Raw genomic sequence first — 15816 nt, forward strand, 5'->3', positions numbered from 1 at the left:
AAGTGGTAACCATAGCATACAATTGGCAGCCAATTTGATATTTTAGTATAGATATTAAAAATATATATAGGATGGCTAGCAAAAACAAGCATTTAACTATATGGCCACTTGTTTGAATTCAAAACTGAAAAACTAAATACAGATTAATTGGTGACAAAGAATGTTGACAACTCCCTTCTCTTTTTTTCTGCTCATTATAAACAACCATAGACAATAAAACCATTGAACCAAGTCCCAACCAATCTCGTACAGTGTAATCTTATCAGTGAGGTCTGAGTTGAAAATTTGTTATTAAAATCAAGTTGAAAAAATACAATAGCAAAAAAGACATGTTAAAAATAAAAGGAAGAAAAGACAGTAACGATAACAAATAATATAATAATAAAAAAATATTAATAATAATAATAAAATAAGAAAGGTCACCGACCTCGGGAACATAACTTGGTTGTTCAAAATAAATAATTTTTTCCAGTTATTATGGCATCCAAATGGATAAGGTTATCAAGAAGAAAGGTGGACTGATTCATTCACTAAAATCATATTCAATTCAATTTTGGGTTGCTGACTAAAATCCAAAGAGATCATCATTCTGCCAGAAAATCTACATGGATTTTTTGTATGTTTTCTCCAACTACTTCCTAACACAATCTTGATATTTTTTTTAAAAAATAAGATAAATCAATTTTATGTTATGCACAAAGAAGAGTAGGCTTCACTAGTTGTTACTGCACTATTATAACAACTGCACTATTATTTGGTATATTCTCCATTTCAATCAACATGAAAAGTATCAATGAATTAGTTACACAAAAAATATGGACAATTCGTGAAATTAGTCGAGTTATCTCGTCATCTTCCTATGATAAGATGATTGTACTATTAATTTAGTCAATTATGAGAATGAAGAACCTTTTGATAGGAATACTGAATTCTCTTAATAGACATACATAACACGAATTCAAATTAGTTACGTTCATATATTTCGAATCTAAATTACATTGTTTTCACCGTTCCCTAATGAGATGATTTACAACCACAAGTTTTAAAAATCTGTATTTCTTTCTTAAATTTCATATCAAGTCAAATAATATCACATGAATTAAAACGAAGATCGTATATACTTGAATATTAAAAAAAGGGTCAACGTATGGGATAATTTTAATAGGAATTTAATAATTTACTATGATTTCATGCTCTTTATTCTTGTTTTCTACTATTTCTCATCACATTCTTTGATCCAAATTCCAAATTAAACAAAGAAATAAACAAAAAGGGACTTAAGTGATAGAAATGAAAAATATTGGGTTTGTATTTGCCTATTCTGATAGTATAAGGAGGTGATGTGTAATTTAGTAATCTATTAGGACGCTAAACGTATTATCCTTTATAAATCAGGTGATAAATTCAAATTAAGCAATTTTCAAAACCAAATAAATCACGCAATTAAGGCGGGAGAAGATGAACTAATCACCCATCTCTACATAAAGTGTGTCCTCCGTAGTCCAACTTTTGTTGAAACTCAAAACTCAAAAACCCAAAGCAACACGCATACGATTCTTCTGAGTTTTCTCTGCAGATGATTGTTTTGTGATGGTGGTAATTGTCAATGGCGGATCCGTACAGAACGAACCCTCACGCTTCTTCATCTCTCGAATCCGAAGATATGTCTTCCTTTTTTCTTAATTTTCTTCAAGGAACGTCCGCTTCCTCTTCTGCGACTGCTGCGGCTGGTTTTTATAACCGATCGGTACCGGCGCCGGTGGCTGAGTCATCTTCTAGCCTCAATTTCTCCGATCCCGGCCGATTTTATGCTGCCGAGTTCAAGGAAGGCGTTGAGAATGTGTTTGCTTCTGCTGGCCTCGGGGAATGTGACGGTATGAATTCAGCTAATAGGAGAGAGTTTTTGGAAGATGATAAGGTTGATAACTTCGGTTTTAGTAGCGAGGTGAGTTTTTTTTTTTGGTTATTTTGTAAAAATAGAAGTTGCTAGTTTTGGAAATTTCACCTTGATTTTCCTTTTTATGTTCAATTGATTCTAGTAGAATTCGGAAATTTCATTTACTCTGATTTTACAATCTGTTCAGGAATGTGATGGACTTGACATGCCATCTGATCCGACTCATCCACGTTCTTCAAAGAGGAGTAGATCTGCTGAAGTTCATAATTTGTCCGAGAAGGTTCGCTTCAATTTCGAATCTTAAATTTGATGGTTTTCATCCTAAAAGTACATCTACCTATTTTATACATGATCAATTTTTGTGTGACAGAGGAGGAGGAGTAGGATCAATGAGAAACTGAAAGCATTGCAGAACCTAATCCCGAATTCTAACAAAGTATTCTGCAACATCTCAGCCTTTGAGCATCATTATATTTATTGGTTTTTCTTTGCTATCATAATTGAGCTTTATTTATTTCACAGACTGACAAGGCATCTATGCTTGATGAAGCCATTGAATATCTGAAGCAACTTCAACTGCAAGTTCAGGTTAAACTTCTTGTTAATCCCCTTTGACTTATACTTTCTCATTGTCTAGAAGATGTTATATCTTTTCAAACACATTAAAAGAACATCTTGATAGAATTATAGCAGTGATGGCTCAACAGGAGTAGGTAATAAGGTGTATCGTGAATGTATAATGTTAAGAAAAGTTACTGATATATTCTAATTCCTAATGCCGAGCACAAAGTCGCGGAATAAATACACTTATTTTAAAGTGAACATCTTCATTGGAAATTGAAAGTATAACACCATCTTTCTCTCTTATATCTGCCTACTACATGTTCAATTTTTGTAAAAAGTGTTTTTTGGTTCGATTTCAATCATATTGTTTGGTGGTAGTTCTTGAAAAGTCTTTGTTTGCGAGTGATATTACTGTAAATGCATGCCATAAACCTGAAGGAAGTGTATTAATATCAATATAGGGATTCATATGTACTTAACCAACTTCTTTGAGAACTAATGAACCCTCATTAGAACTATGCGAATCGTCTCATCCAAACATTTATGTTTGTAAAAGAGAACATTTTTATCTATGTTTTGTTTTCTATACCCCCCCCACCCCCCCATCCCACACATACAGGCTAGATTACTATTACCCCCTCCTTCGTAATGAATAGACACCTTTTTATATTTGAGAACTTATAATTTAAATTTTCCATTTCTACAGCACAAAAATATCATCGTATGTTTAAGATCATAAGATCCAATAGTACTTTTGGTATGTGGCATCCCCCCCCCCCCCCTAAAATACTTGCCCACAATGATATATAAAGTGAAATGGAGGGAGTATTATCTTTTAAATGTCTACCAAGTGAAAAATCTTTTATGAAGGATAGCAGCGAGACGAGGTTGAGACCTCTAACTGGTCCCATACGATGTAAATTTGTGTGTACCACCTCATGTAAAAGTTTAAGGCATTAAAGAATGAACACTTAAATTTATTTGAAGTGGTTTCCTACATGAGTCAAAAGCAAAAGGCGTACATAATCTTTGATGAATATTGTATTCTATCCACTTTTGGAGAATTGTGTCTTAGGTGTGAGTCTATTATCATTGGAATACTTGCACAATGTCACAACTTTGCTCTTGCTAGTATCATTGTCCTCTCTCTGCCTGATAAAATTAAAAAACAGGGGCAGTGGAGCTTTGAAAAATCAAATCAAAAATATGAAAAAGGAAAAAAAAATATATAAAGAACATATAAATCTTAAATTGCATTTCTCTCAGCTGGATATTATCACTGCTGCATGTGACAGAGCTTAAATACTACTCTCAACTCTTTAGATTAGTCAAAAACAGGTGCAGAATGTTTATGTAGGTATTTTTTTTTTTTGAGAATTATTTATCTAGGTATATTCCACAAAATGGAATGGAATGGAAAAGGTTGATGTGTGTATTTCTGTGGTTATAGAACACACTGTTCAGACAAGTATGTCACACAACTTTGACATCTGATGTTACAGGCCTCGTCATCTTCAGTTATTTTTATAACTATTTACACCCCAAATTATGCTAAATGAAATGGAGTACTTTTGGTTTGGAACCCTTCTTTATATCCTTGGAGTTCTAAGTTGCGCTAGTAGGTAACACTAAAGAGGTGCAAAACTTATTGCTACTAGTCTACTAGGTTATGAGCATTAGTGCGATAAGCTAAGAGAAAGTATGTATTGGTTGGGCCATGAATATTCATTATGCTCCTTACTTTTGGGAGTATCATGGCCTGAAGTAGGTTAGAGGAAAAGGTATTGAATTGAGAAGTGTAACTGAAGAAGAAAAAACTCTTACATTCAAGAATTGTTTCGTATACAGTTTGAGATGTAGCACCCTCTACTTCACTAGTTTCTTATTGCTCCATTAGTTTGAACAGATGCATTTTGAACTGTTTTTTAGTAAATCTCATGCTATTAGTCATTTTTCTACCTTGCAATGAGCATTGCTTTGGTTTAAGCTACACATTTTTATTGTGTAACAACAAATTTTTTGCTTGAAAAATAATTAAAGGTCGTGAATCTCCGTGATTCAGAAAAAGAACCGATAAAAAAATAATAAAAAAATCAAGAGCTTTCTTTATACAATTCGGGCATTTCATAAAGAAACAAGTTTGGTTATCTCACTTTGATAGTTTTGATCTTGACTTGTATTGATTCAAGGGCTTCTTGTTATGAAACTGGTCCCTCTTATGGGTTATCACGACCCCTATTTATAATAACAGGGATTCCATATTTGGAACATTCACAAATGAAAGTTAAATAAAACATATAAAAGAAATGGAGAAGATGATATGACTTGTGCAAAGTGAAATGCTCTATCCTTGAAATCTCACCAAGGTTTTCAGTCATTGTCTGATTTGTAGAGTCAGTTGGTGAATTTACTTTGTAGTCTTATCTGTAATGTGGTTTCTTTTGCTTTTCCCCTTATAATATGCATTACTAAAACTTTTCTGATTAGATGATTTCAGATAGAAAACCTCCTGATATCAGGATGGATGCAAGTTTCCTCTCATACTCATGCTAAATTTGAAGAATTAGCTGTTCCTCTTGTTATTTATTTAGAAAATGGTAATCTTTTGGTATAATCATTAAATCCCTTGATGTTTTGATCATTAGAAGACAAGGGCACTTCGGATGCACGTGGGTAGTTCGCATATATTGTGTCTCTTGAAATTGAGAAGTGCAAAAAATCTTATAATTACTTTTGATTTCATATAGGTATTATTTCTTATAGTTGTGGAGTATAGGTACTTAATAGTTCACTTGATATACTGAATCAACAACATACCAAAATTTTGATATAGCAAATAAAAACTACGGTAAAATCCAAAGAAAATACTCCTCACTGTGCCATCCAGCTCAAAAATCTAATGTTCAAGCTCTCTTTCTGGGGCTGTTGATGTTTGATAGCAATATATGAAGTCATAAGTTATGACTAGTATTAAGTGACTTTCTGAGGTCTAAGCGCATGCGGATTATGATGAAGTCACTTCTAGTTCATATCTGGCATTGTCTTCTTTAAAACTGCGTAATAGAACCTTTTTGTTCTCTTGTGTTTTCAGATGCTTACCTTGAGGAATGGATTGAGTTTATACCCAGGATATGTTCCCGGGTCTTTGCAGTCGGTGCAACTTCCATCTGGTAATGAATTTGATGGGAGAAGTTTTATGCTGAGTGCAAATGGAGGAGCTACACTTCCTGTGAATCGAGAAATGCCACAAACTGCATTTGAAATTTCCAATCAGAATCCGTCAGGCAAACCAACAATAACCTCACATAACACAGAAAACGCTGTAGCTTTAGAAACTACAATTCAGAATCATTATGGACTTCTTAACCATTTAGCATCTTCTAAGGTAAGCTGCTTGTAGTATTTCATTGAGATCTCGTAAGTTAAAAAGCTAAAGCAATTATCTTACTTATTCAGGACATGTGCCGAGACAATACACTATCAAGATTGCATTTAGATATGAGTTGCTCTGGAAACAATTCATCATCAGGAGTGTCGTCTTAACCAAAATTTCACAGGATCAAATATTCGAGGAGTTGGTGTAGATGGAATTAACTATTGATACTGTGAAACTCCAATTGTTTGTACATCTCATAAGTCAAATATTTGCCTCATGGTCCTGAGATACACTGATCCTTGATTGTTATGCTCAATGAGCACGAACAGAACTATGCTTTTGTAACTGTTGAAACTTGGATTTGACAAAATAACTAGTGTTGAAAAAATAACTGTTCAAACTTTTAGGTACTTTTAGTGTGTGACGTTTCGAGTTCTTCCATAATTGTACTTGAAAATGAAAAATATACTACTGTCTTAAATATATGCCGTTTCTGAATAATTTCAGAATCTCAGATGTCTTGCAATTGAAAGTTTCTCCATCCTCCGGGGGATCAATAGTGTTCCCACTTACCTCCATCGTGACTCGAACAGGTACATATATATGTGATACCATTCTCTTCTATAATTGTGATTAATGGATTTGAATTGTATGCTTTTACAGTGAGGGTACGTCTTTTACTCGGACGGACTTAACTATAAATAAATTGTTAAACTGTAAGGCCTGAACTATGTATAAACTCTTTTTATAGTAAGGTCTATTTCCCTTAATTGAACTTTTCACTTAATGGAATCCGCCACAAAAATTTACTTTTTTCCCAATGTAAGCATTGGATATAGCATCTTCTACTATAAAATAAGGAGTAATTGAGAAAAAAAATAATCAAAATAAATAAAGGTCCACTAACAATAATAATAATGAATATAAAGATAAGCATAAGTTGAACTAGATCACCCACTCCACAACATTCTCTTTTAATCATTTCTCAACTCTTAATTACCAAAAAAGAAACTAAAAGTGATACAACTATCATCAAAGTGGGAAATTGAGAAAAAGGTGGTAGCTCAATTAAAATGAAGCTAAAGTATCCACCAACCCGTCTTTAAATAAAATATCTAACCAAACAATAGAAAATGTATAAGAGAAGAAGCCTTATAAAAATACTCTTTCCGTCTCAATAATAATTATCTTAAAAAGAAAAAATGTATATTTTTCTAATTATACCCTTGTACTTTTATCTCTTATTGAACTTGATTACTACTAAATTATACTAAACTTTGAGACAAAGAGAGTAATAAAAAGGCAAAATTCAATCAATAAAGAAATGCCACCAACTATACCATTTACTATATAGTTACGTCCATTAATAGCTTCGTACATGTATTGATACTAATACACGTTTCTTAATGAATGTCACAATAAAGTAAACTAATCAAGAATCCAGTGGGGGCAATTTTCTTCATTTCTACCAGTCCTATCATTACAGCTCCCCCCACCCACCCCCATTCTCCATGGTCCCAAAACTTCCTCTCAGATTACTTGTACTGTAACAAGCCACTGTCTCTACTCTCTACCATCAACACTAGAGTCCATAGTGCCACATGCATTATTCCAATACCATATAGTAATACTTTGTCTTGCTCCTACAACGGTTCTTTGTGAATTAATTAAACGCCCAATTCTTCTTCCAGGAGCTGGAGGAGGAGAAGAAGAAGAAAAGGGAATCATACTATGTCGGGGTTTCTGACTGATGAACTTTCTAAAAGAACTTCAATTTTTGGTTTACGTTTATGGGTTGTTTTGGGTATTTGTGTAGGAGCTGCAATTGTGCTCGTTCTGTTTCTTATATCAATATGGTTCACTTGCAGACGTAACACTAGTAAAAAAACCCTTTCAGTTTCAGCTAAGAAAAACCCCAATATCCCAAAAGTATCCAAGGAAATACAGGAAATCCGAGTCGACCCAATTCGAACTCTGCCGGAAAACCCGAAACTACTACCTACTCCGGCTCCGGCTCCGATACCGGAACCTGATTCTTTCGAGGAGAAAACCCAGAATTCGGATGATTATCAGAGAACACTCATTGAGATCGGAAAGGGTCAGAAGATTGCCAATCCGGGTCGGGTTGGGCAAGGTGGCGGGTCTAGTCATGGTAGTGAGGAAGCTCGTACTAATGAGCAGGCTATCATTGCTGTGCCGGAGGTTTCGTATTTGGGGTGGGGTCATTGGTATACACTGAGAGAGCTTGAAATTTCAACAAATTATTTTGCTGAGGAAAATGTGATTGGTGAAGGTGGCTATGGAATTGTTTACCGTGGAGTTATGGAAGATAACAGTAAAGTCGCTGTTAAGAATTTGCTCAATAACAGGTGCACTATTCAAAGTTCTTTCCTTTTCTGTGAATTGATTATGAATGTAAAGTATGCTTTTTTAAGTAATATGGCATTGTTCATGTGTTAAATGTGGTATCTTTTGGTTTCTGGGGCTTAATTACTCACATAATAGGATTAACAACAACAACATACCTAGTGTAATCTCACAAGTGGAGTCTGGGGAGAGTAGAGTATACTTGGATTTTACTCCAACCTTGTAAAGATAGAGAGACTCTTTTTGATAGATTCTCGGTTTAAAAAGCATAGTAAAGCAGTTTGAAGAAGGGAATACAGAAAAGAAAGTAGTAATTATAGTTCTGTCTTTTGGTTTATATATGTAGTTTTCTTTTCAGGGGACAAGCAGAGAAGGAGTTTAAGGTTGAAGTTGAAGCAATTGGTCGGGTTCGGCACAAGAATTTGGTGAGGTTACTCGGTTACTGTGCCGAGGGTGCTCACAGGTAATTCAGTTTCAGTTGTCTGCAGCTTAATACTATCAGTTATAGTATTATGGTGGCGAACTGGTGATTTTCTTTTAGGGTGTTTTTGACCTGTAATTATTCTGGTACTTCTGCTTTTGAGCTTGAGTTGGGATGAGTTGCTCAATACGGTCGATATGCAATTTCAGGATGCTTGTGTATGAGTATGTGGACAATGGGAATTTAGAACAGTGGCTCCATGGAGATGTAGGGCCTTGCAGCCCTCTTACATGGGAAATTAGAATGGATATCATTCTCGGAACAGCTAAAGGGTATACAACTGCTAATTTTTTTGTTAACCTTTTTGTTTTGAGCGGTAATTGTTATTGGACTTTGTGTTAAAGGGAGTAACTAAAGCTTGGTGAGTCTTACAGGTTAACCTATCTTCATGAGGGCCTTGAACCCAAGGTTGTTCACCGTGACATCAAATCAAGCAATATTTTGCTTGATACACAGTGGAATCCAAAAGTGTCAGACTTTGGCTTGGCAAAGCTTTTGGGTGCTGAGAAGAGCTACATTACTACTCGGGTTATGGGAACATTCGGGTTAGTGCTTGACATTTCAAAACCCACTATCATTGTTTTGTTGCTAATATTGAGTTGCTCTTGGGAAATAAATTGCTGATGACCCCTTTTTTTATCAGTTATGTTGCTCCAGAATATGCTAGCACTGGCATGTTGAATGAGAGAAGTGATGTGTATAGTTTTGGAATTCTTATTATGGAAATCATTTCTGGAAGGAATCCGGTCGATTACAGCCGTCCTCCTGGAGAGGTTCGTCTCATATGATCAATGTTAGTTCCTAGTTTCAGGAAACCTCTTTAATATTTGTTCCAGTTTTGTTCTGACTCTGCTTAGTCAATCCGGCTCACAGGTAACTCTGGTTGATTGGCTTAAAATAATGGTTTCAAACCGGAATGCCGAGGGTGTTGTGGATCCCAAGATACCTGAGAAGCCCTCTTCAAGAGCCCTGAAACGTGTTCTTTTGGTAGCATTACGCTGTGTTGATCCCAATGCTCAGAAGAGACCAAAAATGGGACAAGTAATACACATGCTTGAAGCTGATGACTTTCCCTTTCGTGATGTAAGCTCTTGTTTTCCTTCAGGCCCTTGAATTTAGTGTCACATTCATTAGTCACTAGAGTTGTGCATTTGGGTTAATGGAATGATGTGAACTGAATCTAAGACTTAATTTGGATGTAATTGCGCTGTTAGCTAAAATGTTGTCATGCCCAAGTATCTACTTTTCGAAATGATCACTTAATGCATGATATGACATGAGGATTTTTTCTGTTGGAATTATGTTTGTTACACCAGAAATTAGATCACATTAATGAACCTCCTTACGTACCCTATTAACAACTACCAAGCACATGGACTGCTTTAAATATGTCGTAATGTGCTGGTGAGATCTGATCAAAGTTGTGATGTCTATTTTATTACACCATGGACCAACACTGATATAATTTTGCATTGTGTTAATTAGTTCAAGGATCATCACATCAGTTTTCTATCAATACCCTTACTTGGTTTCATTCACTTATTCTGAATAACTGTGGCATTGATACAGGAGCGACGGGCTTCAAGGGAGCATGGTGGTTGTTTATATCGTGATGGTGCTAAAGAGAGGGTAATGGACAAGCGTGTAATTGAATCAGGTGATAGCAGTGGATATGAAAGTAGTGTGCAAACCAACTGGTCTTTGGTCAAGAAACAAGAAACCGATGATGAGCATTAGCAGCACCGACATAGTTACAAGGTCAATTCCAACCCTGTTGTTTCGTCTGTCATTCATTTCGAGCTAGCACATGTAAATATCATTCACTTAACTTCTGCATTTTTCAGTTAATTCAGTAGTCTTGATAGGTTTTGTAGCATAGCCCTTGTTATTAGTGTATGTAATTGCCTTCAGTTTTGCTTTGAACATAACTGTTATTTTACCAGTGAAAGGACATGATTGTATTGTATTGCTTTTACCACAACGAGTTTAACTTATGTGCACTAACAATGACCTGTTATTACTACATCGTGTTAAACTAACCTACTAACTATCTACCGTAATCCTAATGTGGTAACATAAAAAGTACAGCAAATAACCTGTGTTATATGGATTTTACCAGGATTAGAAAAGAAAAAGGTACGTCTTTTTGGGGACAGATATCAGATGGGAGTCATTTTCTAGTGGACAGATAATGTCACCGACAGAAAGCTACATTCAATAAAAAGAGGATTCATGAACAATTAACAACTGAAATTAGTCCAAATGTACGAACAAAACAGTTGATTTTTCCTTAATCAGACAAAGGTCAGCACAAATGTTCTTTTTGGTGATTTGGGTTCTGAGGTAGGGTTGATTGAAATGTTTCATGGGATGCCTACTGTAATGGCGGACCGCCCTGGGCTCTACGCTATTATAGCGTGATGTGAGTGGTTCAAATTTGTTGAATCTTTCTCAATCATCTTAGGTGGAACTCTTTTACTAGGACAAGTAAATATCAAAGAACTTAAGAATATTCAACATATAACATATACATAAATCTATTTACTCGATACAATATTTCCGCGAATTAATTCTTCTTGAACAAAGGTGGCTCCACCACTAGGGGTGTCCCTATGAGCACTTAAGTCTTGAGTATGCTACAAATTACATAAGGAGGAAATGAGGTCGGTGTCCTTTATATTTGGCAGCTACTATAAATGATCTTTTTGACAGCTAGAGATTTTGAGATTTTGGACCCATCAATTTAATTATGTTTTCTAGTTTTGTCATGATGTGGAAAATAGTTGTTATGTTTTATTAGTTATTTAAGGTGTTTATTTATTTTCAACAACTTTAATTTGGTGTAATAAATGACCAAACATTAAGGGGCGCCTCCAACCATACAGTCCTATCTTGACTTTCTCAACAGTTCTGCATGTGAAAATGAAAATGGAAAATTCTCTTCCACTGTTTGGTTTTGTCAAAAGAGAATAGAGAAAGTAATACATTTACACTATGCTATTTTAAAAAAACAAATGTAAAAAAGGATTGAGCTTAATTAGAGATCTCAGACTACACCACAAAAAAGTTTCTTTCCATCTCTTTCTCTTGACGAAACAACACATGCAAAGTGAACCATTTTGCTGCTTTGTTCCTTCTTTTTCACTTTTCCTTTTTTCCTATAGGAAGGTCCAAATAGTATCATTGCCAGAGTAAGAATTAAAGGAGCTTACTAGTGGCCATAAACAAAAATAATTTGAGCTGAGGAATTTTTAGACTATGAATTTAGTGATTCTTTTGCTATATGATTAAAAGTACATTTAACCTTCAATTAAATGAAACGTTTACTCCTCCATTTACATAGAAAAAAAGAGTTATATTTAGACTATTGTGAGAACAAATATTACCTTCGAATATGAAGTAACTAGCCGTAAGAAAATTTACAATCAACCGTTCATGTTTCAATTAATTGAAGGTTAGATGTGCTTTGAAAAAATATTATACTGGCCAAAATCAAAATTTGGTGATAATTTTGGTTTCTCTCCAAATTGCATTCAACAAAGCCTTTTGATGTAGACTTTCCACTTGATTGCCAAATAGTGAATTCCAAAGGAATGTCACATCCTAGGAATTTTCTACTTAGGTCCATTTTTACAATGTTTCCAGACAAAATGTGCATTAAATATATCTTGTTAGCATATGCTTGAAGTTATATGGTGTCATTTCGAGAATTGTAGTTTTAGGAAATAACAAAATAGACCGGCCAAGAAAGTTAACAATGATTAGATGGAGAAATTGTACCATTAAGATACCTATACAAATAAAACAAAACAAAAGGGTCTAATCAAACTTAAGAATAAACCTCAAAAGCTTAACAATGCACCATGGCATTAGTATATATAATGTGCATACCAGAACAGATGAAGAAAATAACACAAGAAATTGAGTTTTGAAGCAAAAAAAAGTGAATCCAAAAATGGGATTCTTTTTGTTCTTATTGTTCCTCTTAGCTAATTCAGCTTCGGGAAAAAGAACCACTTACATAATCACTATGGACAAGTCATTCATGCCGAAAGCTTTTACTAGTCATGAGCAATGGCACTCTTCAATTCTTGAAACTGTCAACTTGAAAGATACAGCAAGCAAAAGTTCTACAAAGCCGACCAGGCTTCTTTATTCGTATGACAATGCATTTCATGGATTCAGTGCTGTTATGTCTGAGGATGAATTGAAAGTTCTTGAAAAGTTGCCTGGTTTTGTCTCGGCTTATGCTGATAAAATGGTCACTCTTGACACAACTCACACGTTTGAGTTTCTCGGTCTGAATCCTGAGTCAGGGCTATGGCCAGCTTCTCACTATGGCGAAGACGTGATTGTTGGTGTCATTGATACTGGAGTGTGGCCAGAGAGTCGGAGTTATAAGGATGATGGGATGACTGAAATTCCGTCAAGGTGGAAGGGTATATGTGAGCCTGGACAAGACTTTAATGCTTCAATGTGTAACAATAAGTTAATTGGTGTTCGATACTTCAACAAAGGAGTTAAAGCTGCAAATCCTAATATTACAATTAGTATGAATTCAGGCAGGGATACACAAGGTCATGGCACGCATACTTCATCAACTGTTGGTGGAAACTATGTCGAGGGTGCTTCATTCTTTGGCTATGCAACTGGCACAGCAAGAGGGGTCGCTCCACGTGCTAGGCTTGCTATGTATAAGGTCATTTTTGATGAAGGACGCTTCGCTTCTGATGTGCTTGCTGGTATGGATCAAGCTGTTGCTGATGGTGTCGATGTGATATCCATCTCTATGGGATTTGATAATGTTCCACTGTATGAAGACCCTATTGCCATAGCTTCATTTGGTGCCATGGAGAAAGGCGTTCTTGTTTCTGCTTCAGCAGGAAATGCAGGTGTCACTCCTGGAATACTCCACAATGGAATCCCCTGGCTCTTGACTACTGCTGCTGGCTCTATTGATCGCGTCCACTCAGGAAAATTGACTCTTGGAAATGGACAAGTGATCACTGGATGGTCAATGTACCCTGTTAGCGCCCTTGTCAACGATTTCCCACTTATCTACAACGAGTCAATATCGAGTTGCAATTCGACTTCCTTATCCAGCTTCAATTTTGGAATCATCATATGTGAAAATGGAAATTTCCTTGATCAAATAAATACCATTGCTGAATCCTCTGCCCCTGCTGCTATATACATCTCTGACGATCCAAGAATTTTCCAGAGAGAAGAATTTGCATATCCTGGTGTTGTTATCACTCCTGAAGATGGTGCAGCTGTGATCAGTTATGCTAAATCTGGTGCCAACCCTGTTGCCAGCATTAGCTTCCAACAGACATTTGTGAGATCAACACCAGCACCCGTCGTTGCAACTTACACATCACGAGGTCCTTCACCAAGCTATCCAGGAATCTTGAAGCCAGACATAATGGCACCAGGGTCATTAGTCTTAGCATCCTGGATTCCTAATAGTTATACAGTTTCGATATATCCAGATATCGGATTGAGCAGTGAATTCGCGATGATTTCAGGAACATCCATGGCTTGTCCACATTCTTCTGGCATTGCTGCACTTCTTAAAGGCGCACATCCTGAATGGAGTCCGGCAGCAATCCGATCTGCAATGATCACTGGTGCCATGAACATTGACAACACAAATTCTCCCATCAAAGACTCAGGCCTAAACTACAGTATCGCGACTCCTCTGGCTATGGGAGCAGGGTTAGTTAATCCAAACTTCGCCCTGAATCCAGGCCTTATCTATGATGCCACACCACAAGACTATATAAACCTTTTATGCACCATGAAATTCACTCACAAGCAAATCTTGACAATCACAAGATCATCAACCTACACTTGCCAAAATGCATCTTCTGATCTTAACTACCCATCATTCATCGCCCTATACACTAATGAAACTGCAGCAACACTGAGTCAAAAGTTTGTTAGGACAGTGACAAACGTTGGCAATGGTCCTGCTAACTATTCTATTAATATGGTTGTGCCATCGAACACAAACATAAGTGTTTATCCTTCAAGATTGTCCTTCAGCAGCAAGTATGAGAAGCTAAGTTATACATTGACGATTGAATATAGTGGTAACAAAACTGGAGAAGTTGTATTCGGATCGCTTACCTGGGTGGATGTAATTGGTCTCCATGCTGTAACAAGTCCAATTGTGGTTGCACCAATGATCCGTACTTGGTAATGACCAAAAAACAAGTCAGGATTTTTAGACTATGAGTTTAAAGGTTCTTCTGATATATGATTAAGTATATCTCATCTTCAATCAAATGAAATGCAGGTTCCTTGTCCATTTTTAGATTGTGAGAACAGATATTATCTTCAAATATGAAGTAACTAACAGTACAAACCTAAATATGCATGGCTAATTAAATAGTGTAATGATTAATATACATTAATGTTGAGAAAATTTAAAATTACAGGATCAATAGTACACAGTAATTGAAATTTGAAGGTTAAATGTGGTTAGATAAATATTACAAGGACCAAAATCAAAATTTGGTGATATTGGAGTGACTAAAACTGCAAATTCCTCGTATTCTTATTAATTTGGCAAAGTTCATATTAACCACTCGCATAAATATACCTTCTTCAGTACCAATACCAATAAGTCCATTTAACCTTCAATCAAATGAAACGTTTAATCTTCATCCATTTACATAAAAAAAAGAGTTGGATTATTGTGAGAACAAATATTACCTGAAGTAACTAGCGGTAAGAAAATTTACCGTCAACGAATTAATTGAAGGTTAAATGTATTGAAAAAACATTATACGGACCAAAATCAAAATTTGGTGATATTTTGCGAGAAGGTCTAACTTTGCCCTCTGTACTCATTCATGACCTCCTCATTAGATTTTTGGTTTGGCTCCAAATCGTATTCAACAAAGCCTTTTGATGTTGACTTTCTACTTAGGTCCACTTTTACTAGCCTAATGGACATCTCTTACAATGTTTGCAGACAAAATGTGCATTAAAATATATTTTGTTAGCATATGCTTGAAGTAATATGGTGACATTTCAAGAACCTGTAGATATAGGAATCTAACAATCTTGGAAATAACAAAATAGACTGGCCAAGAAAGTTAACAATGATTAGATGGAGCATTA

At 35.6% G+C, this 15816-nt stretch overlaps 3 protein-coding genes across 3 annotated transcripts; all 3 read left to right on the forward strand.

Moving 5' to 3' along the window:
- The first annotated feature begins 1514 nt into the window (after window positions 1-1514).
- On the forward strand, window positions 1515-6247 carry ALC (transcription factor ALC). Its single transcript, NM_001374388.1, is given in 6 exon segments — window positions 1515-1945; window positions 2085-2177; window positions 2268-2333; window positions 2420-2485; window positions 5553-5846; window positions 5918-6247. Coding segments are annotated over 6 exon segments (945 nt in total). The 5' UTR covers window positions 1515-1606; the 3' UTR covers window positions 6005-6247.
- A 1198-nt stretch (window positions 6248-7445) lies between these two features.
- On the forward strand, window positions 7446-10647 carry LOC115900862 (serine/threonine-protein kinase). The gene is given in 7 exon segments (NM_001374391.1): window positions 7446-8206; window positions 8563-8667; window positions 8835-8957; window positions 9060-9230; window positions 9329-9458; window positions 9559-9768; window positions 10255-10647. Coding segments are annotated over 7 exon segments (1545 nt in total). The 5' UTR covers window positions 7446-7568; the 3' UTR covers window positions 10423-10647.
- A 1953-nt stretch (window positions 10648-12600) lies between these two features.
- Window positions 12601-14998, forward strand: Phyt4 (subtilisin-like protease Phyt4). Its single transcript, NM_001365696.1, is given in 1 exon segment — window positions 12601-14998. A coding segment is annotated over 1 exon segment (2250 nt). The 5' UTR covers window positions 12601-12640; the 3' UTR covers window positions 14891-14998.
- The last annotated feature ends 818 nt before the right edge of the window (window positions 14999-15816 follow it).

The sequence above is a fragment of the Solanum lycopersicum genome, chromosome 4 (assembly GCF_036512215.1).
Source record: "Solanum lycopersicum chromosome 4, SLM_r2.1".
Taxonomy (NCBI): Eukaryota; Viridiplantae; Streptophyta; class Magnoliopsida; order Solanales; family Solanaceae; genus Solanum; species Solanum lycopersicum.